Source organism: Telmatherina bonti (genome assembly GCF_933228915.1).
Source record: "Telmatherina bonti genome assembly, chromosome: 23".
Taxonomy (NCBI): Eukaryota; Metazoa; Chordata; class Actinopteri; order Atheriniformes; family Telmatherinidae; genus Telmatherina; species Telmatherina bonti.
Window position 1 is genome coordinate 18703093 of NC_136632.1, and position 27192 is coordinate 18730284.

A 27192-nucleotide genomic window follows, 5' to 3' on the forward strand; every position below is an offset into this window, starting at 1 on the left:
ATGTCACATTTTTATTCATTGTAATGAAACTGCATTACTGATACAAAAAAAACATCCCGTTTGTTTGGGTAAATTACAAATCTGAATGTTTAGTCACATGGAGCAAAGACACTAAACTAACATCGAGCCAATGCTTGTCCACAGCTGAGGGTCCATAGAAAAATAGGGAAGGTGATTTAGTACACCCTCTCACTAAACACGGTCAGCCTGTGAGCATTTGTCCGCTTCACAAATCCACAAGAAGGCATATCATCTGCAACAATAAATGGCAGAATGTGACAGCCTGGCTCAATTAAGCACAAGAAGGGAAGCGAAATGAAGTGATCCAAAACTGTGGGGACAAAATCATCCAGACCAAATACCTGAGATACTCAGTGAGTCAGTGTGTAGTGTGGAAAGTATCGACCTTTCTTCAGAAATTGACCCTTTTGTTTTTAGAAAGAGGAAACCCAGAATAAAGAAAACAAAGCGTTTACATTTCTAGATTAATGAAGTCACAGCGTAACATTTGTGAAATACGTAAATTTAGAGAGAATGACACTGACAACAATCATTATCGAACATTCATCATGAGTACCCTTCAATCATGAAGCCTGCTGACTATCAGGCAGCGATCGGCTTTAATTCAAATATCACGCAAATAAAACCAACTTGATGGGTTTTAAAAGATGTTTCTGTTACAGCATTGATACACGTGACAAGTCACTGCGAGATAACGACTTCAGGTGTTTGAGATTGTAGCTGTTTATGGCTTACAAGTTATATCTTCATGTGTGAATACTTACTTTAGATACTTTTAAACTTATTTGTAGCTTAATTTGAACCCAGTTTTTGTGAAACCGGAGCCAGTAAAGGTCAGAAATTTTGATGCCTTATTTCTGACACTTGTGGAAAACCGTGTTGAAAAGTTGGCTCTCAATTGAATGCATCATATGAACAATTCATATTAAACATAAAAACAAATGTAGAAAGAACAGATTTTCTACAAATATACAAGCATCAAATGAAGGAAAAACTACTGTCATACAGCAAAAGAGGGAAAAAAGATCTAAGACACATACATATTTATATATAATATATATACTAAAACAAACACCGGATTGTAGAAAAATGTCTCTGGAACAATCTCCCAACAACCCCCTCACAGGCGATGAGTCTCAGTGTACCATAAAATAAAGGTTATTTACAGAGCATATACAATTGTCCAAAAAGACCATGTTTGTTGTCCAAAGACATGCACATAATACGCTATTTCATTTGAAATATCTATTTGTTTCACGTACTTAGATCCACAAAGGATCTATAAATGTTGTCCACTTTGGCTGAATGTGTTCATGACATGTAACGGCACAGGGACTGAGGTGAAACAAGTCAAGTCTGAGGTTCTGCTGTCATCAAATACATTACAAAAGGCACCTGGATTAAAGGCCAAATGTGTTGAAATCAAAGCATCCAAAAGGCACAATTTGAAATATGTATTCGTTTTTAAGTTGATCGCATATTAAACATTTAGATCAAAGGCGTTGAAGTATTTTTAAATGTGGATTTCTGATAGTACCTCCTTCAGTGTCTGCCATTTTTCTGAAGCTAATACTCTTTAAAGAAATAATTTTATTGAATTTACAGCTGAGATTTATATGAGATTTCATGCTAACATGCTAACCCGTAAGCTAGCTCCTGAAGATGTTTAGCTAGGTGAGCGCAACATCTACAGAGGGAAAGCAACAACTAAAGTTCAAGTTTAAATGATTAATAAATGTAACCTGTATTAGAGTTTTGACATAAATGTCCTTTTCTAGGATTTTTAATTTTGGAGAAAATTATTTGAAATAAAATTAAGTCTTCTTTTGCTAATGCTATGTTTGTAGCATTCACATTTTTTTTTTGTAAAATTATTAGCTCTGTGAAATCTCTGATTGGTGGTGGACATAAGTCAGGCAGCAAATGGTATATGTGGTAGTTAAAGAGAATTTTAGCTAATTTGTACAACAAAACTAGTATTGTTGGGAAATTTCCCAAAAATTTACAGGCTTTTTGCCACTTTTATACTAAAGTATAAAAAGTAGTTAGCTGTAGCCTTAGCTCCATACGTTAACATTAGAAAAATTTCATATAACAAATTTATTTTCAAAAACTGTGAAATATTTGAGTTTGATAGCACAAAATTCTGTTTAAAATATAATAAAATGTAATTAAAATAACATCTGTAGAGTAACCAAGTCTGATAATCTGACACATGATAAAATTATTGTCCACATCCAAAAAAAATTCAATCACCAATTTCAAGTAAGTGACTTCTGGCTGTCTTTATGTTAAATGAATCCAGTTGTATTTAATTATGCAAAATGAAGGTTTTCAGATAATTCTCAGTCATGTTTTGCCAACTAAAGTATACGTAACATGATTCCAAACTTTTTGATGTGTAATCTTAAGTGCCTGAAAATAAATAAAATCCAGCATGTGCACAGCTTTAAATGACTGTCTGTTTTCACACAACCTGAATGACAGAGAGCCTTCAGAGGCCAACTGTGATATTATGTACAACGCTACCTTTTTCAGTAGAAACACTTGATTATGTACATTCATGCCCTGCATGTTTAGATCCCTCTGTGACAATAATACTGAAAGCACCGCTCTGCTTCACGTGCACAGATGGGATGAAAACAGCAGGCAAGGACTAACCTTGAGATTGTGGTGCTGGGAAGCTTGAGCATCAACGCAACTACAAAATGTATGTGCATGCAGACTTTGGCAATGTTTCTGATTGTTAACATGTTGAACAGCAAATTAACCTGTGAAAAAGCTTACTGACTAGCTTGTGTTAATTGCTCGATTTTTTTTTCTTCTTTAGATATTTTTATTATTAGCTTAAAAAACCCCAAATGTCTTAATGCATCTATAAATCTACATACAACTTGAAAATGCTAGAAGTGCTTCTTTTTCATGGATGATGGCAAACTCCACTTTCAGATATCTTTTTAAAGTTCAGAAGACGGTTGGGAGATGTCGTCATCTCTCCAGCCCTGCAAACCAATCACAGTTCCCAGACCTGCTGCAGGCTCTAGACCGTTTTGTGTTCGGTGTCTTCATAGCTGGAATTACGGATGATGAGATCAACATAGTGAGAACTTCAGGTTTTCTCAATGGCATATAACACCAGAGGCTGTAATTCCATTTGATTCGATGGTTTGAGTCCTTATATTTCAAAATGCATTTAATATTGTGAGTATGTGCAACACACACTATCCATACGTGGAGATCTTTGATTCATTCCATAAATGAATCAGATGACGTGGAGCGGGGGGCTAAGTTTAAAAAAACACACGGGGTTGGCGGGTCGAGCCTAGTAGCTACTCTTCCAAAAGAGAGAAAAGGGGTTTAATGCTTTTTGCCAGAGCCTGGTGGGTTTTGGATCCAGTCAAGAACAATAAGTGACAAGCTGCCAATCATGAAGATAATTCCAACGACCAAAAAGATGGATGCCTGAAGATAAAGACAAAAGGGGATTCAGTCTGCAGACATAAAGCAGGGGTTTGCTAAACGTTTACAGGTCATGTTTTCACTGTTGTCTTCTCCTATGGAGGATAAAAGCAGGGAAACAAACTATTCTGCTCACTTACCCCAATCTTCTGCGGTGAGTGCAAAGGCTTGGACTTCACCAGGCGAATGTAAAACGCAGCAGGCAGGATGAAGATGAGCATCGTGGCCGCAGAAGCACCTGCAACACAGAGGAATAATGACTCAGCAAGTCAAGTAGCAGCATTTGAAGCAAACACTTGGCCTGTATTTGTAAAGCAAGTCAGAATCGCCTCATTTCAACATGGTTTATATTATGGTGAGTTGAGAACTTTATTTTCTACCTCTGCAGATTTGTTAAAATTACAAATGTTATTTAGCTTGTGACACAGCTAATTTATTATAAATTAAAATGGGCAAAGTAGACACTTGTTAGGACTTTAATTTATTCATTCTTTGACCTTATTTAACTGTAAATGTCTGTAAATATCCATTTCTCCTTTGGCTAGAAGCAACAGTAAAAATATTAGAGCTGTGACGATATGCTTTTGTCCCGATTCAATTTGATTCCAATTTTTTTGGGTTCTCATGATTCTTCGGTATTGCTGATTTTTGTAGACTAAAAACAAACAAAAAAAAAAAAATATGTACATAACTTTTTTTGCTTGTCATTTCTCTTGATTTCAATGAGGAAAAAACAGCCCAGTAGCCAGATCATTCTGCTACTATTATGCACAAAGATGCGATAAAAAAAATAAAAAAAAAATTACACAAACTTTATAATGGATTATTTTTATTTATTTGAGGAAAAACTTTTTTTTTTAAACAAAAATAATTCATTTTAAAATTGTGAAGCAAAAAATCCTGATGTTCGATTTATTTATTTTTTTTAAAAATTCGATTTTCCAGCCCTAAAAAATATGTTACATATAAACTTGTGATACTGCTATATGTATGTACCAGTGTATACGTTTTCATGAATGTGTACGTTGATGCTTATACAAATGAACATATACCATCTAACATTACTGACAGTATAGTGAGATTTTTTAGGCCTATTTGGACCATAGGATGGCAGATGCTTCTCCTAGTGGTTGCCGGTGCATCTAATACTGTATTTGTTGACCACAGGCAATTTATTTTCTAAATTTTTAATGTTCCCATTCTAATTTGATGTTTAGCAAAGAACTTTTATCTAATTTCCTTTTCCCTTTTGCATCTTCCTATTTACATTAAATTCAACATGAGAAACAAGAGACAAACTAAACCATTGTGGGATAGCGAAAGTTTTGTTTGTATCTAATCAGCACAAATATTTTCAATACATACGATGCCAGGAAAGGATTCTGGACTTCTCTGTAATCTCATTGATTTTTTGGTGTCCTTTAGTCTGTCATTTATCATTGCTGAGCTGCTGGCTATGTAAAAAAAAAAAAAAAAAAAGATTAAAATGAAATGCAGGCATGTAGCTGCTGGAAGTTTTAATTAGTTACTCTTACAATTGAGATTGTAACCCAGAGGAAATTGTTCTGCCTTTTCCCTGCTGATTTTCAGTAACTCATAGCCTTCATTTGGTTCATTTGCTTGTCTGTCTTCACGCACAATGTGATCTCATATTGGCAGAGTAAGGCAGCTGATGAAGTGTTCTTCCTCCCAAGGCTAAAATTAAAACTCTGAATGTATTCCTCTGATAATCCTTGGACAGTATGAGACTGACTTCCTGTTGAGATTCTTGACAAACTAGGCCGTGGTTTCACCTGGTGAATGGGGTAAGTAGGACACTTCTAAATTTCACCATAAGCAGATGATGATCAAGAGAATTGTCTATTTTTAGCTCCAAGGTGTCATTTCTTCCTCAGAGACAGCAGCTCAATACAGAGATACAACTAAATATTTGTACCATTTGGTGTTTGGTGACAGCGAGAATGCGAACGTTAGATCCAGTGGTCACAGACGGCTCACGCGACTACACACCTGACACGACCAAACACTAAGCTTTTGTACTTTCACCGTCTTTACTTAAGAAAACGGCCCCTGAACCAAAGGCGCTAATCAGGCCTCGGACATGGTGCGTTCATTTTCTAAGTGCCTCTCAAAAGATTAGGTTTCATTTCATTTAAAAATAGAAATGTTAAGAGTTAAGTGTCAGGACTGACCGATGAAGCCAAAGATGTCCCTGATGGTGGGGACGAAGATGACCAGCATGTTGTTGAAGGCCAGGATGAAGGTGGCGATCAGCAGGTGGCGAGTCCAGCTGAAGTCTCGACCGCTGAAGAGCAAGGTGGTGATGGAGGAGCGAATCTGGAAAGAAACAGGGCTCACATGATCAGACAGTATTACAAAAAAAATTCAGAACAAGCTGAGAGGAAGAAATGGAGCAGATATCGGTTCACTTTTGACTAAAAGTGTTTCACTTTGGTCTGATGAACTCATTTTGACTTTACACCTGAGTGTAATAAAACACATACATGGTGTCAAAGAGGTAAATCAATGACAACTGTGTGTGTGTGTGTTTGTGTGTCTGCCAGCCTGTTCCTGAGCCGATTCCCACACTTGGCCACTGACTCAAGTGTGTCAAGCATTACGCCGCTTGTGTGTGTGTGTGTGTGTGTGTGTGTGTGTGTGTGTGTGTGTGTGTGAGGGAGGTGAAACAAGGAGATCCCAGCTAAGATGTCCTGTGCTCATGAGCAACAGGCAGCCAGCTAAAACCTCCAGTGGGTGAAAGGTCGCGAGTAACAGGAAAAACCTGAGGCACCGTCGGCAAGCAGGCCACAGGGATAGAGGTGAAAGGGAACGGCGCCTAGAAATACTGGAGATTATCTCCCGCAGTGCAATCTGAGCATGAGGTTGCATCAGCCAGTAGTGGAAAGGAAGGCGGGGTTGACAGCGGTGGGGGGGGGTTTGAGTCAGTTGTCATTTGGTTTATTATTTTTTTTCTGTCTCACTTTCTGGTTTTATCTTTAAATAAATGGAGATTTCCAAGAACTTTTAATTTACACAAAGAATTTATCTGAAAAAGACAAACTTGTTCCTATCTGACCTTTCTCGTCTCACCGAAGAATGAGATTTAGATTCATGGCAAAGTGGGGGAAAAAAAGAAAGAAATCAAATTAATTGGATTTTCTGCTCTGCCAGCACTGAACCAGGTGACCTCCATCGTGCCACCAAGAGGCGCCAAGGTGATGTTTGCGATTCACTTTTCACTGCCAAAGACCAGCCTAAACTTCTTCCCTGAGAGAGATAATAACATGAAATTAAGTCCTAAAACCAATGCCCTCCATCATCCTGCTTCACCCCCCCCCCCCCCCCCCCCCCCCTTGAGCGTGGATGTTGCATTTCTCTCCAAGGCACCAAGCTTTTCAGCACCCGCCTGTTACCTGGCGCGAAACCTTTGGAGTTCACCGTGTGATATTTACACACTTTGAGCTTCTTACTATTTACCTGCCAGCCTGAGCACACACAAGCGGATCAGCCTGGTCACATCTGGCTTCAGCCGGTTTGCTACACACCAGGGACAGAGGTCTCAAGATGTGTCCAAATGTGTGATTCTTCAGTTTATGTCAAGATATGAAGCTAAAAGCAAATGGCAGTCGCTGTGTGGCAGCTGTTAGATGACTGTTATGGCTGCCGCTGTTTTGCTTATGTAAGTGTGTTTTTGACTGCGAAACAGGATGGAAGTCAAATGGGAACTGAAACTTCCCGCAGAAAGGTAAAAATCCCTTTTCAGATGAAAATATCAACAGTAAAGCCATTTTAAGTGGGTGACTAAAAACAGCACTGAAGCCAGACAACCGAACTGAGGCTTTCTGACTTATAAGTTCACAAACTTACTTTCCTAAAGCAAACAGAGCCATTAACACAGCCACAAGCTCTCTAGAGGTGCAACTGGCTTTCTGCAGCATTACAACACCTCTGATGGCCAAAGCCATCAGCCCAACTGGGATGCATTTGAGTCTTACAACTTCCCTTAACGTGTTGGTTTCCATTTGTGAAACTTTACAAAAGGAGCCATTTGTTGTCAGAATACCCCGACTATGTCTGGTGGAATTTACTCATCACCTTTATGTCTATAAGATGAATCTAAGGAGACAAAATACCAACAGACTAAATATTTTTAGGCTATATTTTAAGCAGAAAATGCTTTACACAAAGAAAATATTTCATACTTATGAGTGTTGAGGCACAGTGGAGGTGTTAATCAGATCATTGGCCGCCCTCTCCCATGGTTTCCATCTCCAGCCGAAGCCTGAGAACTGGGACATGTCTGACTCCACATAAAGCCCTTTCATTATGTACTGGATCCTGACAAAGCCATGACTGAGCTGGCCTCTAAAAATCTATCCTTCACGTGACTGCACAGCCGCACACACACACGCATTCCCTCTGCTCACATATAGCTCTAAAACGCTAACGTTAATCTGGAGCTGAAGGTTGCTGGTATTTGCCAACAAAATAAAATGTCTGGAGTGCCCAAGATTCTCAAAGGTCAAATGGAAACTTGGCAGGGCCACTGTGAGACGAAGGAGCTCTTTTGGTCCACTGCCTTACATGCAAAATTGATCAATCTTTCAACCATGCTGCAGTAGCTCTGTTCAATTTACACTCGGAGTGCTTCTAGTGAGTTGATTAAACATTCCTAACTCTGCACAACTGCACCTTTCTTTTAAACACCCCACAGCTGCTAAGCCAGCCAAATCAGTCACGTTACTGTCTCATAGCAACTGTACCTCGGGTTGCAAAGCAGTCAGACTTTTCCCTTTTGCACAGTTATACATGCAGGTGTGTAGAGACTAAAATAAGCTGCTAATATTCCCTTAAAAAATTAATTTGATTTGTCTTTCTTATATTATAATCTTAGATGTGATTTAAGCAGTATAAGACCATGCTGAGAGTCTCCGACCCTTAGCTGTGTTGCTGCTTTGCAGTATCCCATTTCAGTCTTGTTTCTCTGTCCTTATCAATTTTTTTTTATCTCCTTTCTTATCTCAGTCTTCCTCCCCCAAACTCGCATAACTGATCAGAGCTGCAGCCCTGCAATTATTATTGCATTTCTTTTGTTAATCAAGCAGGATGAAGGTCAGAACTACACATGGAGTGAAGATCACTAACCACATGGCACCTAATACATAATGGACTTTCCTTTTTGGTAAGAGCAAAAACTTAGAGGACACACAACAACCATAGATATGTTATATATAGAACATAGATGTGTTATAATATGAACAATATGCACAGCTATTTTTATTTCTATCATACAGTTTTACCATGAACTCAGCTCAACATGATGATTGTATTTAAACAGTAAAACAGCCCAACATGTTAATCTTTCCAAATAAGCCTGAGAAACTGAACTACAAATAATGTGCCATCACTGGCTTGAAACAGATTTTTCAACTAAAAGAAATGAATAAAGATAAGATCCTGTACAAGGCTTGCAAGGCAAGATATATATCGAGGAATGTACGGCCCTCCCCTGCCTGTTTCTCTGTAACTGCCCCCCTCAAAAGGTGGTGGTCAGTGTGTGGATTTTTCCACTGTCCTCCCTGAACCTGTAAATGTTCCACTGCAGACTTAGTAGGAGGCAGGGAATCCTATTACACATACGCACACGGAGAAATAAATAAATAAATACAATGAAATATGTTTCTCTTAAAAGAATAAAAGAAGAGAAAGTGAATAATTAAAAAATAAACATTTAAAAAAATGAATCAAATAAATTCAGTGCTGCTGAATGTGTATACAAAGACAAGAAATCCCTCGACGTATTTACTACGTACGTTTGTGTTGTGTGTTAAAATGCTGCATCATCCTCTTGTCAGCGCTTTGCTGCGACTGAATACGTACAAAGGTGCTGCCCCTTGGTGGCATCCCACTGTAACTACAACCACTTCAGGGAAACAAAATCCTCCCACTGAACCAACTCTGTGTGCGAGTTCGTATGTGTGCTTGAGTGGGGCTGAAAGCTAAAACGAGGCAGGAAACTTCCACTGTTCCCTCGGAGTCAGATAAGGGAAAGCTAAAAATATCCCGAGACCATATATGGACAGGAACGGAAGACAAACGTGTGTGAATGAATGTAAGACTAAATGTTTGGTGACTGGACATCACGTGCCGTGAGACCTTTGATCTATTACTAACAAAGTGTTAACACAGACTGATGAATGTTGAAAACCTTTCTATGATATTAAGAGGCATGGGCTTTTACAACCCCATTATGTTCAGATGTGATTTAAAATAATGACATGAGAAGGTAAAACTGAACAGTATGTTCTTTAATACTAAATTGGCAGGAAAAACACAACCGTGTCCATAAAATGACACAAAACAGACTGACTTTGCAGAAAACGCACAATGCAGCCTGTTAGCACACTGACTGGTAATAATGTTGGAAGTTTACCAGGGTGGTGCACGTTTACGTGTGGCTAAATAACAGGCTCATTTGTGCTGACGTAAATCAAATTATGTTGTTCCTTAAGCCCATGGCATGTCTTTCAGTGACTCAACATTTTCTAGCTTCCAAAACACAGTGTTTATACAGGATGTACTTACAGGGAAAAGCACAATGGGAACGGTCAGAGTGACGGCAGTCAGGACGGCCAAACGCACCATCAGCAACAAGTTGTCAAACTTATACACTTTGGTAAAGGTGTGGAGTAACTCGTCTTCCACATTACCTGTGACACACAGAAAGTAAAGTAGAAATAGAGCAGCTTGTGAGCAAAACATCAAGTGTGAAACTTTTGTCTGTGATTTGAACGGTTTGTCTGTGTTTTGTTGATCTTACCATAAAAGGTGAGGTAGCCAAACAGCGCTGACAGCATGTACATGATCAACATGGCTAAGATGGACAGGTTGGAAACGTTCTGCATCTTTTTCCGGCTGCGACTGCAGAAACGAGAAAAAAAAATTTGCTTTTCAAATCACTTTCAAAGATTTATGTAAAAAATTATTGTAGAGGTTTTTAAATCTGCTGCTTCTTTGTCTTCCATTTAGTACATTTTAAGAGCACACGGCACATTGTGCTGTACTATGCCAAGTTTCAGCTTATAGCTTTATGGGAATCACCTTGTTTGTGCAAAACTATCTTAAATCTGTCAAACTGTGTTATTTGTGGCTTTTATTCCCATATGCAACTAAAGAAATATGAACAAATGATGCCTTTGCAACATGCTTCTGGTAAAAATGTGGCTTGAGAAATGATGCAGCTTTAAATGGGCTGTTTGCTCGGTTATCTTTCATATGAAGACATAACATTCCGCTCATAATGATAAGATGCAAAGACCAGCCTGAAAGAGTAAAGAAACAGCCAAAGTCCAAAATAAAAGGTTAGAAAGCCTAGTAAATTTTTGATTAAGGCTAAATAATAGGTTAAAAGAAAGTCTGGTTCCTTGAAAGCAAAATATAAAGAAATAAGCCATGGTTGAAGACTTACGTTTATAGTCCTATATACAGAGACTGAAGCGAGTTTAAAGTCAAAATGTGGACAAAGTCCATTTGTTCTTTCACACAGTTACTTAAAAGTTTGTATTAGGAAGTGATGATGAAGGTAGACTTACTCTTTCAGCTCACTGTAGATGGGCAGAACCTCTGGATGGCAGACGAATGCAAAGGCCAGGATGGGGATAGTGTATGCAGTCTGTATTAAAACAAAACAAAACATGAGAATATTGACAAACTAAAGACAAATAAGAGACAAAAGGTTGATGATATTATTGATCTACACTCAGATCCTTGTATTTAGATTCCTCTATCAAGTATAATGGCTGTTGGCTAAAATGATTTCCCTTAAGTTGATTGTGTTGAGGATTTAAGGAAGAAACACTTTCCTCTGTATTTAAGAGTCGTGTCAAACAGAAAGTGGGACCAAAACATGTACATTCTGGTTTATCATGGTCAACTGTTTCTGATCCACGTCAGCTCTGTTTTCAACTTGCTGTGCAACTTATCATAAATTTCCGTATGTAAACGGTTATTATACATTAACATTTTTTTGGAGTAAGAACCAGTGTTACTGGTTTGGTCCAACTGGTACAGAGCATTTTGCACAGCATTGTTCCTCGATCAAGTTAGCCAATAAAGACTTAAGGTACACTTAGTGGTAATTTATAACATGTTCAGTTGTAATAACAGTGTTTTCTGGTCTTTGATGCTATAAAGGAGGCACTGACTAGTCAAAGGTGAAAATTAGCCCTCTCCCTGTAATTCAGTTTTTAACATATGCTTTTGTCCCCATGGGAATTAAATGCTTCAAGTCATATTCTTATCATGATTTATGATCGTAAAGGCCCAAACATAAATCCTTAACCAAACACACTCGATGCCCAGAATGGCTCCACCTTTACTTAACATGTCTTGGCAGATGCTTGGCTTTCTGCTTCTGCTTCAGCTTCTCAACTCTACTCGCCCAGAAACTTGATTTTATGCAAATCTTTTTTTCACCTTTAAAGTGTGCATTCACTTTGGCAAAGCTTCCAACTTACCTGTGAGTTCAAGACAAAGTATTTGGGTGTGCACATTTCCTCGTCATCAGCGTGAGGCTCCAAGTGGACGCCGGTGGAGCCATACACATCATGGCTGCCAACGACTGCTGGGGTGATGTCGGACCGTGAAAAGTTCATTGGAACTGAGTTGCTTTGTAGCGCGTACATTCCTTGCATGTCTGAGGCGTTTATGCTGAGGTTTGATGAGTGTCCATAAAAGAAAGGAAGAGGGCAGGGCAGCTGGGTTTTCTTGTAGATGACCTGGAACAGAGAAAGTCATATTTTTATGGTTTTAGTAGTGCTGACTTTAGAGGACAATAGGAAAAATTTAAAAAAAACTTTTGTCATAATTTGATCATTTCTACAGGGTTTGACATCAAATATAAATGTGGAGTTTCTGAAGAGGGCATGTAATACAAATGAATGTTTTTTAGTTTTAATTTAAATTATACCAATGGCTATATTTGTGCTTGATTTTCTGTTAGGTTAGATTAGCCATCTAAAAAAACTAAACATCACAGCTATATTTCTTTCTTTAATGGAGGGCTGGGGAAAACTGACAATTCTTGAAAAATATTTTGGGAAACATGCTAGTTGGTAACTGTAAGCTAGCATGTTGACTAACACGCCAAGTACCACCATGACCGAAATACTTTGTCAAAACCAGATCATAGTTTTTAGTTGGAAATGTTATAAAGCTTAACAGACATAGAGGTGCATAAATGTTTTTTTTTGTCTTGTGTTTCTAGCTAATAGTTAAAATGCTGCCAAACTATCCACAGTCTGGTGGTTGAAGCATGGACAACAGATCTACTCTTTTGTCCAGGTTGTTCCTCATGCTACCTGTCTACAATCTGGTGCTTAATTCCAGTAGCTTTATGTTCACTACATTTGTGGACCTCATGATGTCACATTTAAATAATAAAGAAAAAAAATCTCTTTTTCGAACAAGCTTGCAGAAGTTATCAGTCAGGAAAAGACTGTGGCTGTCATTCCTTTTGATTTTGACTTCTTGTATTCATATTAACATAAGTGGACAAAAATAAGCAACAAACCAGCATGCTATCTAGCATAAAGCAATATGGTGTAACATCAAAGAAGAAAGTCTCCTGAGAAATGTAAATGTGCTTCAAAAAGCTGAAGCTGTTGAAAACGGACAGATCATTCGTTGCTTTTGCCACTCAAAGTCAAGCATCAATGTGTGACTTCCTGATTGGTAAATCCAAAACAATAAATTATAACAACTTTAAACATGTCAGATTAGCACATGCTGTGTAAGATGAACTCACAACGCCAAGGAAGAAGACCATGCAGGAAAGCGAGAACCCACTGGTGTAGCCCAGGTAACCTACAGAGGAGAAAGCAGATGAATGAAGAAATGTTTTGCTTTTCTACGAATGTTCTTGTATTTTTCTGATTCAGGAAAGCTAAAGGATTAAAGCTGTTGTGAATTTAACTTTGGTCGTATAAAAATATATTAACAAAACCTTTTTTGTTTTTGTCTTTGTAATTGATTACTTTTGTCTATGACAGAAAGTTTTATGTTAAGATTTATGTTTTAATTTTGCTATTTGAGCAGTAAGACGTTTGGAGTACAGCCAGCTGAGTCAGATCGTACTGGTGTCCTCATAAATTACACGTGAGTGGTAAAAATGACTACAGGCTTGTTAGCAGTGTACACTTACAGCAATGTTCAAATGCTCAAGCTGACTAAGGGACTGCTTGGCATTATGTAACTTCTGGAGTGATGGAGGCGAATATAGATGACAACAAGAACAAGCACGTCCTGAGAAGTTTTGTCTATCTTGTTTCCTCACCCAGATTTTTGAGCAAAGACAGAGGCAGAATTACTCCAATCGACACAAAAACCACCAGGTAGTTGCCGTTCAGGTACCATTCACTGTAAAACAAACACAGCACAGGATTAAAAACCCTGAGATCAAAACAGGAGATGAAGTAAAATGTGGAGTTTATCTACAAAAACACACACCCAGAATTTTCTTCTAAGTGCAAGAAGGCTCGGATCACTTCAGGCAGCTCGTACTTCACTATGAAGAGGTAGCTGGACATGGCTGCAGGAGGACAAGCGGGAAAATATTAGAAATTATCTACAAATACGACCATAATATCACATCATTTCTGCAGAAGAATTCCAAAAAAATAACACAAATTTAGGGCTTACCTCCAATGTTTTGCATGATTATCGATATAAATGCAGCCATTTTCCCAGGCCAGCCGAAAGCTCTCTCCCCCAGCTTTTCGTAGATGAGGGACCCTGACCAGACAGACAAGTCGGTAGTTACAGAAGGAGATGAACGAGTCAGAAGAAACATGTAGACAATGGGAATGCTGCACTGCTGGGAACCATCAATTTAAAGCTATCCACTGTGGGATGAGGTGAGCTCACTGCAACACAAGTAAATGAAAAACCAACCTCCTTCTTTAGCCGTCATGAGGAGCAGATGCACAGAGTATAATGAAAGGATGGCCACGCCGAAGAGGAGGATTCTGCAGAGACAGAGGTTGTTGGGTGAAGTTGATATGAAATCAATCTGTGCAACTTTTTCTAATGAGCTGATTCAGTCAAATAAGACAGAAAAGCAGCTTCAGCTATTCACACGTGTATTTTTTTTGTCTCGTGATGCCGTCTTCATCAAGTTTAATATGTAGCATGATTAGTGTAGCGTCATGTCAATACATTCCTATAATGTGTCCATTAAATGTCACAGTTTCTGAAGCCCTTTATTAGACTCCAGCTGAATATTTTTTGGTCGGGGGGGGGTCGTGTGAGGTGCAGGGTGACAGAGGGGTGTCAAATGTCAGAAGTAATTTCTGAATGCCAGCAATGCTCAAGGATGGAGAGCTATGTAAAAAATTTAAGCCACAGGGTGCAGGAAGAGCTGCTCTCGATCATCAACAATAATTTATCCTGTTTTTTAATTTGTGATTAAACACCTGCAAGACTCAAGCAAATGCAATTTCCAGCAGAAAGCAACATGCATCGCACATATTAGCTCCTGAACAAAAAAGTATAGACATTATCTGTGTCGCTATACGTACGTAAAGAGAATGATGCCGGTGTTGGCCATGGCGTAGGACAGGCCCAGGATCCCGCTGCCCATGATGGCGTTACTCAGGTTGAAGACTGACATGCCGAAAGAAGCGTGGCCGGGATGCTGCTCAGGAGACAAGAAAGGAAATCTGCTTGAGGAGAGGAGATAACTTATGAGGTAAAACAAACCTGAAGTGAGCGTTGCACCAAAGAGGTGCAAAATGAAACCACATGAGGATGAAGAGAAGGACAATGATTGAACTTTTATTTCTCGGTGGCTTCACTGGAAAGACTCTGAACTGTCATTTAGTTTTACTGGCAAAACTGAATAAAATGACAAGGTGATATATTCTTACATATTCTTCATGGTATTCCTCAAATTTCTTCTTCCTCATCATCCCGTTTGACAGGAACCGATGGCTCTCTCCATCCTCATTGTCGTCCATAAATTGGCTGTAAGGGTCAAATAAAAGGCATTAACACATGCATACAATCAGGGAAATTTAATTTCCAAGTGTGGTTATTCATCCTCCTATCAGAAGATGCATTTTGTTCTGTGCTCAAGATCATCAGAAACAGATTGTTTTAATGCAATGAGATAAATTTCTTAGGGTTTTTGGAAATGGTCAACTTGAGCTGATTGTTCTATCATCTCATGCTATTCGCACAAAATGCACTTGGCTTATTCTGAGTTCAAGAATGAAAGAAATAAAACACAGATCTTGGTTGCTTACCTGTTGATGATGGCTTTTTCTGAATCGATGGGATCTGTGAAACGGTCGTCCAAGCTTGCGTTGCTATCATCATCTGTCTCCATGACAACCCTCCTCAACTCCATACGATCCACTATTCCTGGCATAATGGTGCACTCAACAGGGTAAGAGGTGACCAGGTTCGCCTTTCAAGGTTTATACTTCCCAATATGGCACGGATAGCTTCTCCCTTGACCTCAGCAAAAGGCTGTTACTTCCAAGGAAAGATCTAGAAAGATACAGAAGAGAGTTTCAGTGTTTGAGGCCACACTGTAGCTCATCGAAGGAGTTGCAGCTTAAACAGACCTCCTCAAAAGTCTTTTTGGCCTTGAGGACAAACATTTTGTAGCAAAAGCCTTATGTGCTAAAGCTCTCTGGAGAGCAAAGGACACAACACAGCCATCTACGGGTTCAAAAAGTCCGGAGGACTGCAATGCCATCCCTAGCCGCCATTCATCCCGACAATGACACAGTGAAGAAATAATAGTTAGTAGACCTAATGTTTTTGTTGTGTATCCCTTAGCTCATTGCAGGGTCACATACTGGCAATATAAGAAGTATTTATTTTGCTTTGTGTCAGCAGATTTATCCACATCTACAAACCCTGCATGTTTATGCTAAGTTTGGTCTAAAATATTAAAATTCAGGTAATTTGGCAATATGACTGTCTTAACCCTTTTACAACGAACAGGTTGCTTTGTTCAGACAGGAGTGGTTGACCAATTGCTGCCAGGAAAGAAGGAGAATTTGCTGTATTTTCCAAGTATCAACAGGTTATGTAAGTCAGAGTTCACAGGCCAGTAGAGCCTGTTTGACTCAATGAAAATAACAGAAAAAATATTTACAGTGTTGTTTGTCTCTCACACAAAGAGCTCTTTGACTAAGTTAAAGGAAAATATTCAGTGACTTCCACACTGACCCAAACCCACAGGAAAACATAAGTCATAGCAACAAGGACATAACCACAACATAGAGGTACATGAAAAATGAGACATTATCTGACAATGTGCTTGTGTACTTCTGTGTAAGGAGCAGGTAAACATATACCAACATCCAGCCACTTCATTTAGCATAATGACAAGGAAATATAACGTGGATTGTGCTCAGTTATATCTGTTTTGAGGGCCAGCCTTCGAATGAGATATTCTGCCCATTGATGGTGCTATGAACACTTTATTCACATACTGTATGTTAGAATATGTAAAAATGAGGAAGTTAATAAGGCTGATGGGTTAAACAATTTATCATTACAAGTATAGCAAACATGAGACAGAAGCTAAATTGATTTAAAGCTGTTTCTTCTGAACTTCTTAGATCTATCTTAATTTTTCTTTTGTTTTAAAAATGACTTTTGATTAAAAAGTTCCAAAACAGCAAGCTGGGTGAGGTCACTGATTTAACATAAAAATAACTTTATTCAACCAACATATATTTAATTAATCCAGAAATATTTATTTAAAACAATTCAGTTGAATCTGCAACAGTAACCAGACTTTGTTTCTGTAGCCCTTCATCAGCCACGTCCAACAGCTAACTGTTGCTAACAGTAGCAACTTGTGTCTGTGTCACATGTGTGTTAAAGTGGCACACAGATTTTCTCTTGGTGATTAGGTTATGAAACAATGAGATTGACCAAGAGTAAAAGTCCAGGGAATGAAAAGAGAGCCAAATGGAGATAATTAGAGTAAATACTTTAAATTATAACTGCATCATTGTGTTAAAAATAACATACAGCTGTGCTGAGGTGGGAGAGTTTTGATCAGTTAAATTAATGAACAATTGTGAAATGATGTTAGCTTTTTTATATGATCTTGGTTTGCAAATATTTTCATTTTTAGGTGACAATAAATACAGATGTGTTTATGGATAATCCCAACAACATCAGGGTTATTCACTATCAATAATAATTCATTTTGTATTACATTAGATAAAGCTACAATTTTACTAAGAAGGCATTTCAATAACATTAATGCCCATCGTGTGAATGTGTTAACAGTAGACAATATACAAAACTTTCCATAATGCACAGTAACACCAGCAGTAAACAGAGCAGCAAATACAAATACAAATACACCCATACAAAACAAGACAAAACACTCCACATGTTTGTGTCTGTGACAAGCTGTTGTTCTTCCTGTGATCCTGCTCCTGACAACAAAACCAGCCGACAGATTTAGTGACTGTATCGCAGTAAAAAAAAAAACCCACGTGGCATACGATGGGACAGCTAATCTCGCTGTCGCTTTTTACTGCGAGACGAACAGGAAATGAGAGACGACTTCTCGCTTTGCCCTGCCAAATGGATTAACCTGTCAAATTCAGTTAACTTCACAAGTAGTCAGATGTTTTAGAATAAAATGTTGGACTTTTCATACTTGTGATATGTGCGAATACATTGCTGTGAACTTTTCTTTTCAGATTTATGTACTGAAATTATTGAGAAGAAATTTGCACACAATAAAATAAAACAGCTGCAAATAATATCTTGACTTAAGTTAAGAAAACATCATTTCTGTTCTGTCTGACTGTCCTTGGATGACTTCAAATTTAATTTACATTTCTTTGATTTTTTTTTTTTCTTCCAAATTCACTATTACTTATTTGCTAAAAAAAATAAAACACAATGTCTGGTCATTGCACATATAGTAAATCCTTGTTGCTAAAAAAAAATATTACAAATTCATTTATCAGTAAATCAGATTTGACATAATTGATTTTTCTCTGCAGAAACAAATAGAAATAGATTCATACTACTATCAGAAAACAGGAAGAGAGCAAATAACAATCATACTTCCTGCTATATATTCAACATTTGAATGCAGCAGGACCAAAGCAGCTAATAATATCAATATTAGATATAACTGTAAGGCTTTGCAGATGGCATTATACTTGATTTGATTTAGTATATATCTATCAAAATTTCTACTTCAGTGTTTAGTTGTTAAGATTACATTTCAATCACTTCAACAGCTACTTTAAAAACTCTTGTATCAATGTTTCTGCAGCCCAGAAAGAGTTCCTGAAACGCACGCCTCACTAAAAGGCTGAAATCAATGGTGTGATGCTGAACACCAAACTGCATGCAAAAACACCTGAACCACTATGCACATGACACTCCATTTTCAAGCAAAATGATCATGTTTACTTACTGAAAAGGATCCTTAAAGCAGCTCTGAGTTCCTTATTTGATATTCTTTGTTGAGTAAATTAATTTCACAAAGGAAGACAAAAAAGGATGACAGACAAGTGAAAGATGTGGAAGTGAAGTGAGTCAAGACCTTTTGTAGGCAGTGCAGGGCAGCGTTTTGAAAGGGAAGAGGGAGGGCCTCTGTCAGCCTATGAGGAATATCCCAATTTGTCAAGCTCCTCCTTTTTCAGCAGTCAAAAGCAGGGTCATAACCCCTGCACACCCCAATCCATCCTCTATACGCACAAGCACACACCAATGATGTCTACACATCTCTCTCAAAAGAACCAGAGGGTCAAACCAGCAAATAAATGAGACAGATAGACGTTAAATATCCTCAAGACAGGTTCATATGACATGCCACACGATTGGTCAATTTGGGACAATTAAAATGGGCTAAATGCATGTGGGAACCTCCCGAGCGTTCAGTGGCTAATTCCATCTTTTTTTCCCCATCTACTGTGGAACTACTGACACGCACACACTAATGCAGATGCCCAGATATAACATGGGACAACTGTCAGTGCTTTCGAGGGGGAGGCTGTGCCGCTGACTAACCAATCAGAGGACATGGCAGATGGGATGTCACTGTGCCCAAGGTTATGTTCATGTCAATATGAGGCTTTATCTCTGTTAACTTTTGTAATGTTGTCCAAATGCTGAAGCAGATGCTAAAACATGCAGCGAATAAAGAGACAAACTGCTGCACCATTTTTGCTCCTCCAGTTAAGGAGGAGCTGGGAAATTATGAGCTGTGTGTACCTGCTTTTAAAAGCCCTTCGAAACTTTCCACAACTTGGATGAGATGCGATTTTAACTGGTTATATAAACGCAGAGCGCTATTCAAAAGGCTGGTCAAATTACCGTTCAGAAAATGTCATTATTATGTGGTTATGTTTTCACTAATGGGCTAAACTTGTCATTTATTAGATACAATCTGTACTTTCTTTCTGTTTTTAAGCTTAAGCTGTAAACAATTGTGCAAATTTGAGGATAGATTCAATTTAAATTAATAACAGTTTCTTGTGATCAGATCTAGGTTGGGTCCATCTTTTTTTCTCTTTCACCTTTTCACTTATTCAAGAAAAAAATCGACCAAATTTCATGTGCAAACAGAAGTAAAAATGCACCCATTCCTGTATGCAATATGCCACTGTATTGCTACAGAAAACATGTAATATTAAGTAAACTATACTTTCTCAATAACAATGATTTCCTGACTGCTACCCCTCATGTGGCTGAAGGGACTTCCCCTAAATGGCATAGCAGCCCTTTAAGTGTGTGTGAGGTCTCCATGCATACTTGGCCAATCATGTGTGAGTGGAAGTTGTCAATGGAGTGTTCCCGTGACACAACAAGCAGATATGGACTTAGTTTAGGGCTACAAGCAGCAGCCACTCAAAAGACTAAAGACTTAAGCTGAATATATAAAGCTTGAAACATTGTCAGGTAGAAATAGTCTGAAGAAAGATGCTAAAAAGAAAGTTGCATATAAGGAAGTAAAAATGATACCTCAAACCCTTTAAAGCATTCACTGTGTTATTATTTAATGGCTGTATTTACATTTAAATTCACATTTATATCAAATGCTCATGACTAAAATGAAAAAAAAAAATAGCTTGGTTTGTGGTAATAACTGAACAACTACAGAAAGTTCACTCGTTGTACAGACTGGTGTGACAGGAACAGAGTGTACTAGTTCAAACTTTCAGTTTTCTCCTTTTTCTCCTCCAGAAATGATCATTGCCCCCTCTGCCAGCTATTGGTCCACCACTCTCTGTCTATGTGCATGAACAAACCCTTCTGGTTCAAAGTATTTTGAGAAAACACAAACATTTTATTGGCTTTCCACCTGATCAGCACCTCATTACAACCACTGCTGTATTGCATTGTAAAGTTTTTTCTAGTACAACCTGAAAGTGTTCTTATCTTTATGCATCTCTGATGTGGTTCATTTGCATTTCTGTAGCAGCAGAAAAACAGATTGTGGACAAGTGGAGGATCTTATATAAACACCAAAACACCTGGCAAGTGTCACAGCAGGCTTAAGCCCCCCCTCTGACTGACGTCCATCTTTGTTGTTAAGCAGACAGTCCCAACACTTCCATTATCATCATGAGTTGGAATCTGAAGGCCTTTAAATTAAGCCTATACCCCCTAACCCCATGCGTCCAGTTGCCAAATACCAACAGTATGTTAGTAAATCATCAGGTGGACAACATATATGTTGTCAAACACAAAATACAAAGAGAAAACGTAAAAAAGTCTAAAACATAGGTGAAAACACGTTTGTTATTCAAGTACAACTGCAATGAATTCTTCAAGATGAAGGAAATGGATCTTTAAGAATTCACAGGTCAGGCACAGCAGATATTTCTGTCCGCTGCATGCCAAATCATTCAGCTCTCTGCACGTATTTACAAGTTAGGCACTGTCATAATGTAACATGCATCAGGACTCTAGATCAATCTACAGTCAAGAAAATCCAAATGAGAACCGCATAAAGGGTCTCAGGGTTTAGTTTAAACATAATATACCATCTATCCTTTGCCTTTGTTTATGCAGGTGGAAAAAAAAAAAAAAAAAGAACGGAAAACATCTTGCTGCACACCGACTCAGTAACACAAACCAAGTCCTGTCATGGAAGCTGAAAATTGCAACCCAAGTCTTCCACGAAAGCCACAAACTTGCTGTTATGAGCCAACTTGGATTAATAACTGGAGCTGTCACGATGATATAAAGTGCCTGCTGCAAAATAGGCTTAAACTGCTTTTCCATTTATAATATAAACATGTGGCTGTTTCTTGCTTAAATTTCATGTGAGGGAGAACGTCTCCTTTGGCACGTTCCCATCAATGGGAACTTATTGCTTTGGATCTCTTTCAGGTTCTTTTTCAGGGAGGAGAGGATTTGGCAGGACTCAACACTGAGTGGTTAAACTCATAACAAAGACTAATTGTAAAAATGAGCAGAAACATGACAGCAATAACTAAAAATTAGGGATATGCAGATATATTACAGCAGAATTAGCCAGTGTTGAGGATAATGTAAACTCACAGCATATATTTATCTTGTAACTGCTGTGATTTGTTAAGTTGGTAAAAAATGTTTTTTTTAATTCAGCTAATAAAATCAAACTAGTCTCTAATTATTGAAGCAAACTTGACCAAAAGTAAGAACCAATGCTGCCATCTCTGGAAAAATGCTGGTAATGGAGACATCATTCCTTCAAAGTAAAAAAATCACATTTAAAGTTAAACATACTTTTCTGTATGAGACAAATAGCGTAAAACATATGGCGACTTTGTAAAGTTTTGAGTCGGACTTGTTTTTCCAGATAATCTGCATTGTCTTTGCCTTCAACTGCGAGGAATTTCTCATACGTAAAAATGATCATTTTTCTCCATGTGCTGCAGCTATACATTTTACGTAACATGCTAACTATAATGTTTCAAGGAAATTTGAAAGCAATGAGTTAATGCGAGTCGAAATCCAATAAAAAGTTTGGACTGTGTTTAAAGGTTTGACTGGTTCTGTGTGTGAGAGATCAAAAGAATCCAACTTGACTGATATATGATGCAATGGCACAAGAACTATTATGATCCGCCAAAGAGAGGTTAAAGGGTAGGACCTCTTTGTTCAAACTTCTCAGAGAAAGGCAGCTAGATAAGAGGTGTGTCTCTCATTTAATACTTTTAACCAGTTTCATACATTGTCAAATCATCTGACAGCTTCAGAAACTTCTTCCATATCCAGCATCAGAGAACAAGTTTCTATGTCCAGACATGTCCATAGCTTCACAAATCCACCAGAAAACCAATTATCAGGGGTGAAAAAGGAGATAGTCATTTAAGTTCAGTCAACTTACGTCAATCCATGTGCATGACAGTCAGCTTTCCTCTACGCCTTCCACTGTGGCCACTGATAACAAATTCAAATGCTTGTTAAACGTCAAGTTATGTTCCCTTTAGGCCCTATGCATAATATTGCACACTGCCCTTATTTGACCAATGAAGTAGCAGCAAAGGCTGCTTCAGAAAAAAAAAAGTATAGCACAGGTTGAACCTTTCATAGTAAAATGGTAACAGGTGTGTTTGGAATTGAAAACTTTTGTATGATGTCTGTCTCGTCAATAAAAAGTCACATGGTGTGATGGGCAAATTAAAAAAATCTGATTCATTATTAACACATGACATTAAAGAAGACTGGCCTTGGTAAACATCATACTGTTCCTTTTGAAAGTAATCACAACCTTTTGTGAACCTTACAGACCCGCCCAGTTCATCTTATCAGTTAGTATTGATCTGTCTGTTCATGTGTGCTGTAATGACGACAGCATCGTGTTTTTTCCACAATATGTAATACTTGTCCGGATCAAGGTATCAACCTTGACTCAAGGAACAAATCGGACAAGATTCAGTTACAGCTGGACTAAAATGACTCCAAATGTTCATTTTGTGACAGTAAGATCTGAATACATAGCGTGTAGGATTAAATTAGCTGCAGCGCTAAGTCTCATTTTTTACTTTTTAAGTCACTTTTTTTTTTAACTAGTAGGACAAGGAAAGCTATTATTCATATGTAAGTCGCTTTGGATAAAAGCGTCTGCTAAATGACTGTAGAATAGAATAGAATAGAATTAAGAAAAGAAAAATTTGGGAAGAATATTTATTTAGATACAGCTAGCTAGTTTAGCTTAGCATAAAGACGAGTTGTATGAATTGTAGAAAAAATCCAGCTGTTTTTCTGTCATATATTCCTTTTGAAAATTGTTTTTTATTATCTTTCATTGGAGCAATTTTACAACCTGTTGTACCCTTGAATTGCGTGCTTTGTGCATGAACCTGCAACCCTCCTTTTGTAAAATATGCTCAGAAAAACAGTGAACCTCCACATTGGTGACCCATGAACTCTGACCACCGCTAAAGAAACCAAAATAGTTTCCTTGCAAGAGTTGAAAAAAAAAAGTCTTGTAAGCAAACAAAGTTTAAAAATAAATATATTACATTACTATGCTTGATCCAGTCTTATGTACACAATCAAACTTGATAAAGTATGCAGTCTTGCAAGTAAAAGATGGTGGCTTCTTTCATTATAGTTCATTGCTTTGTGAGGTTTGAAAGTAATGTGTTGACAGTATTCTGGACAACTGCCATGGCTTGTCTCCTTTGTGCCAAAGCATGCCTGGTTATGTCTTTGTGTCAGTGATATCCATTCCACTGACTGAAACTGACTCTACATCTGGCGTGCAAGTAATTTGCTCATTCACACTCCAAGTTACATCAGCCAGCACCAGAAGCCTTCAGCCCTCAAGTTGCACAGCAGGGTCTGGCCTACATTTGTCATTCAGGACCCATAACAGCCAATGAGGAGCCAGGATCTAAAGCCGAGACAGGTGTTATGACCTGTGCTGGTATTCCCTCCTCACCTGTAACTTTAACTTACTGGGGAGTCTTTGTGGGTGTTTTAAAGCCAACACAAGTTCAAACTAGCCCCTCTCAATAATGTATTGACCTAACTGTAGTGGAGTACTCCCATGCATGCATACAGCCTGTTACTGTATTCTCCAGAGTTTTTAGGCTATAATTTTTGGGCAGTGACACAACAGATTCATTCAATTTTATTTCTGTGTTATCCACTGGATAACTTTATGTGCAGATTTCCAACTAAAGGGAAGTCTTTTATGGAAAATATTAGAAAATGTGCAAGGAAATTTCAAAGGAGACAGGTGGATGACTCAGTCTGCCAAAGTTGGAAGCAAACTTAAAAGAGTAAGTCATTACTATTTTACATGATGCTGACTGGTTGCCAAACAGATTGGTGAGATGCATTCGCTTGGCAAGACGAGGCTTTCCGAGTTGGGGTGGTATAACTGCATCCATATACTGAGGCAGGCAAACACATGAACACCAGAATAACTCATAACAACACATTTAAAAAAAAAAAAAGTATCATAATAAAAATGGCCATATGAAAGCTGTTTTTAATATTAGCCTTTAGCTACATGACAGAAAAAAGGAAACTGACTGAAAGCAGAGCACAACGTTGCCTATTGTACCAATATGTATTCATCTACCAGCCGTTGGCGTGTCCCTTCGGTGGTCCTATCTTTGGTACGAACGCAACCAGAGAAAAAGTCCTTCAAGGTATGTAGTATTTCTTCAGGGAGCTCTCCAGTTCCTATTTACTTCATTGAGCCCCTGGAACAGTTTGTTCTCAGAGCTTTATTACAAAGTCTACAGGTGGAACACTAAAGGGTTGTTCCACTAATACTAAACATATTAATTGTTTAATTAATCTGTAAAAAGATCATGTTGATCTTATAAAAGGGGAGTTTCTAGCTGATGATGGTGATTTCTCAAGAGTGGATAAAATAGCAATAAAGGTAAAACTCACTTTGGTGTCCAAATGATACAGATGCCCACTTCTCTCTGGCTGGAAAAAAAAAACATTTAAATGCTTCAACCTCAAGAAAATAGTCCAAGCTTTCAGACTGCTGTTTAAACTTTACTCAACTAGGACACACCTTATTTATCTCGTCTATAATCCTTATTAATACAGAAGCTTGCCACAAAGTGATACCCTTGCCTCAATTCCTGTTTGTGCTCAGCTTTTACTAAACCATCATGCCTGCATCCCTACAGCCACTATAAAACACACCCACTTGAGCATTATTACAAATCCCAACACGAACATGAATGTAGGTGGGGTTTGTGGAAGTGCGATCTATTATGTAATGAAGGAACACATAAAGACAAAGTGGGTTTGTGAATGTTAACTCACAAACCCAGTAGCAACTGGGTATTTTTAGCTTGTAGACTGGCACTGACAGCTCCAGAAGTTGCCACAAAAAATATGCTTGCGTCCTGTGAGGGCTTTGTTTCCAGCCCTGACTCCTCACTTTGAATTGTGCTGTAAAGATAAGGGTGTGCTGCTCAGTCACAATCTCAAAGACACTTTTCACCCTGATTAAATAAAGATTACTTCCAAAAAAAAAAAAAAAAAAACCCAGAGAAGAAATGAACCAAAACGGGTTAGTATAGGATGAGAGTGGTAAGAACAAAACAAGTTAGGACTAGTATGAAAAGCACTCAAGTCTGTCTTATCTTCCTCCATTAAATGACTGCTGAACAGCTGCAGAATCCAACAGAGGATGGTGCAAATAAAACCAAATATACAACATCTGAAGGCAGAAAAACCTGTTTCTTGGGACTCTTAAGGAACTTTTCTGTTCTTGTAAATTAAATCAGAGGTGGATTTAACTCAAATAAGTTGTATAACAGTTTTCATCAAAGCATGGCAACAGTTGGAAACTGTGAGTGTAGTCACAACACATTTATTATCTCTTAGTGGTCTCTGCAGGCCACGATCAGCCTGTTATTGTCTGTCTGCTGTTACATAAACCAGGGTTCCTGTTTTCTTTATTTCCTCCTAATCAGGTTATCCTTGTATTAATTTGTCCCGATCATGCATACGGTAGCTGAACTTTATATGCACCATGCGGAACACAAACAGCCACATGATGCAAATATTGAAGGTCTTTGTGTTAAAATCTTTCCCTTTTTACATTTCAGCAAACGCAGAAAGAGAAAGGCCTACTACAGCATGACTGCACTACCAGCGGCCATAGGGAACCCAGTTCCAGCTTATGAGATCAACTGGTGGCTGAGGAAACATATATTTACTTCAAGCTGGAGAATGATAATGCTAAAGATAAAGGGATAAATAATTTTGTCATATAAATAAAGGCGCGTGGTACACCCAGCGGTACCAGCCCGCTCACAAAGCAGCAGAATACAACTATATCCTATGTTAAGTAGAAAGATTAAGCTTTTAAAAAAAGAAATGAAGCCTTTAAAATAATAAATGCACAAAGAAATGAATCTTCTATTTAGTTTATCTCATTTTCTGAGTACAGCAGCAGCTCCCATGCCGCCTGCTCCAGCGGCAGGAATCACCGAAATCAAACCGCCCGCTTCCACACCATCAAACATGGTGGTCGAAATTAACCAGATAATCACAGCCTGCAGGGTTAAAAGCAGAAAAGCAACGATTAAAAAGTTAATTTGAAGGTCTTACCTAACGTGACAGAGTGGCGGACAACTGCTGCGGGCAGAGGAAGAGGCGGACTACTGAAAAACAAGAGTAGAAGACCCTTCCCATTTAACAAGCAAGAAGCCTGAGTGGAAATTTCCATGTGCCATG

General features: G+C 38.2%; 1 protein-coding gene across 1 annotated transcript; it reads right to left on the bottom strand.

The window, feature by feature from the left end:
• On the bottom strand, positions 1 to 27192 carry slc38a4 (solute carrier family 38 member 4). The gene is made up of 16 exons (XM_079263563.1): positions 27067 to 27192; positions 15783 to 16029; positions 15405 to 15501; positions 15057 to 15172; positions 14431 to 14504; positions 14179 to 14271; positions 13987 to 14068; positions 13814 to 13896; positions 13286 to 13344; positions 11997 to 12257; positions 11073 to 11152; positions 10301 to 10401; positions 10066 to 10190; positions 5673 to 5817; positions 3621 to 3718; positions 1 to 3483 (listed from the first exon to the last, which is right to left on the bottom strand). The coding sequence occupies exons 2-16, from the start codon at positions 15905 to 15907 to the stop codon at positions 3379 to 3381; spliced, it is 1644 nt and encodes a 547-aa protein (XP_079119689.1). The 5' UTR covers positions 15908 to 16029; positions 27067 to 27192; the 3' UTR covers positions 1 to 3378.

What these genes read in the sequence shown, in the direction of transcription:
- slc38a4 (XM_079263563.1), bottom strand. Translation starts at nt 15,907, where the DNA reads ATGCCAGGAATAGTGGATCGTATGGAGTTGAGGAGGGTTGTCATGGAG. An exon ending in GTCTTTGCTCAAAAATCTGG is followed by an intron (nt 13,345 to 13,813) that starts GTGAGGAAACAA and finishes TCTCCTCTGTAG; the next exon opens with GTTACCTGGGCTACACCAGT. An exon ending in TGGTCTTCTTCCTTGGCGTT is followed by an intron (nt 12,258 to 13,285) that starts GTGAGTTCATCT and finishes TCTCTGTTCCAG; the next exon opens with GTCATCTACAAGAAAACCCA.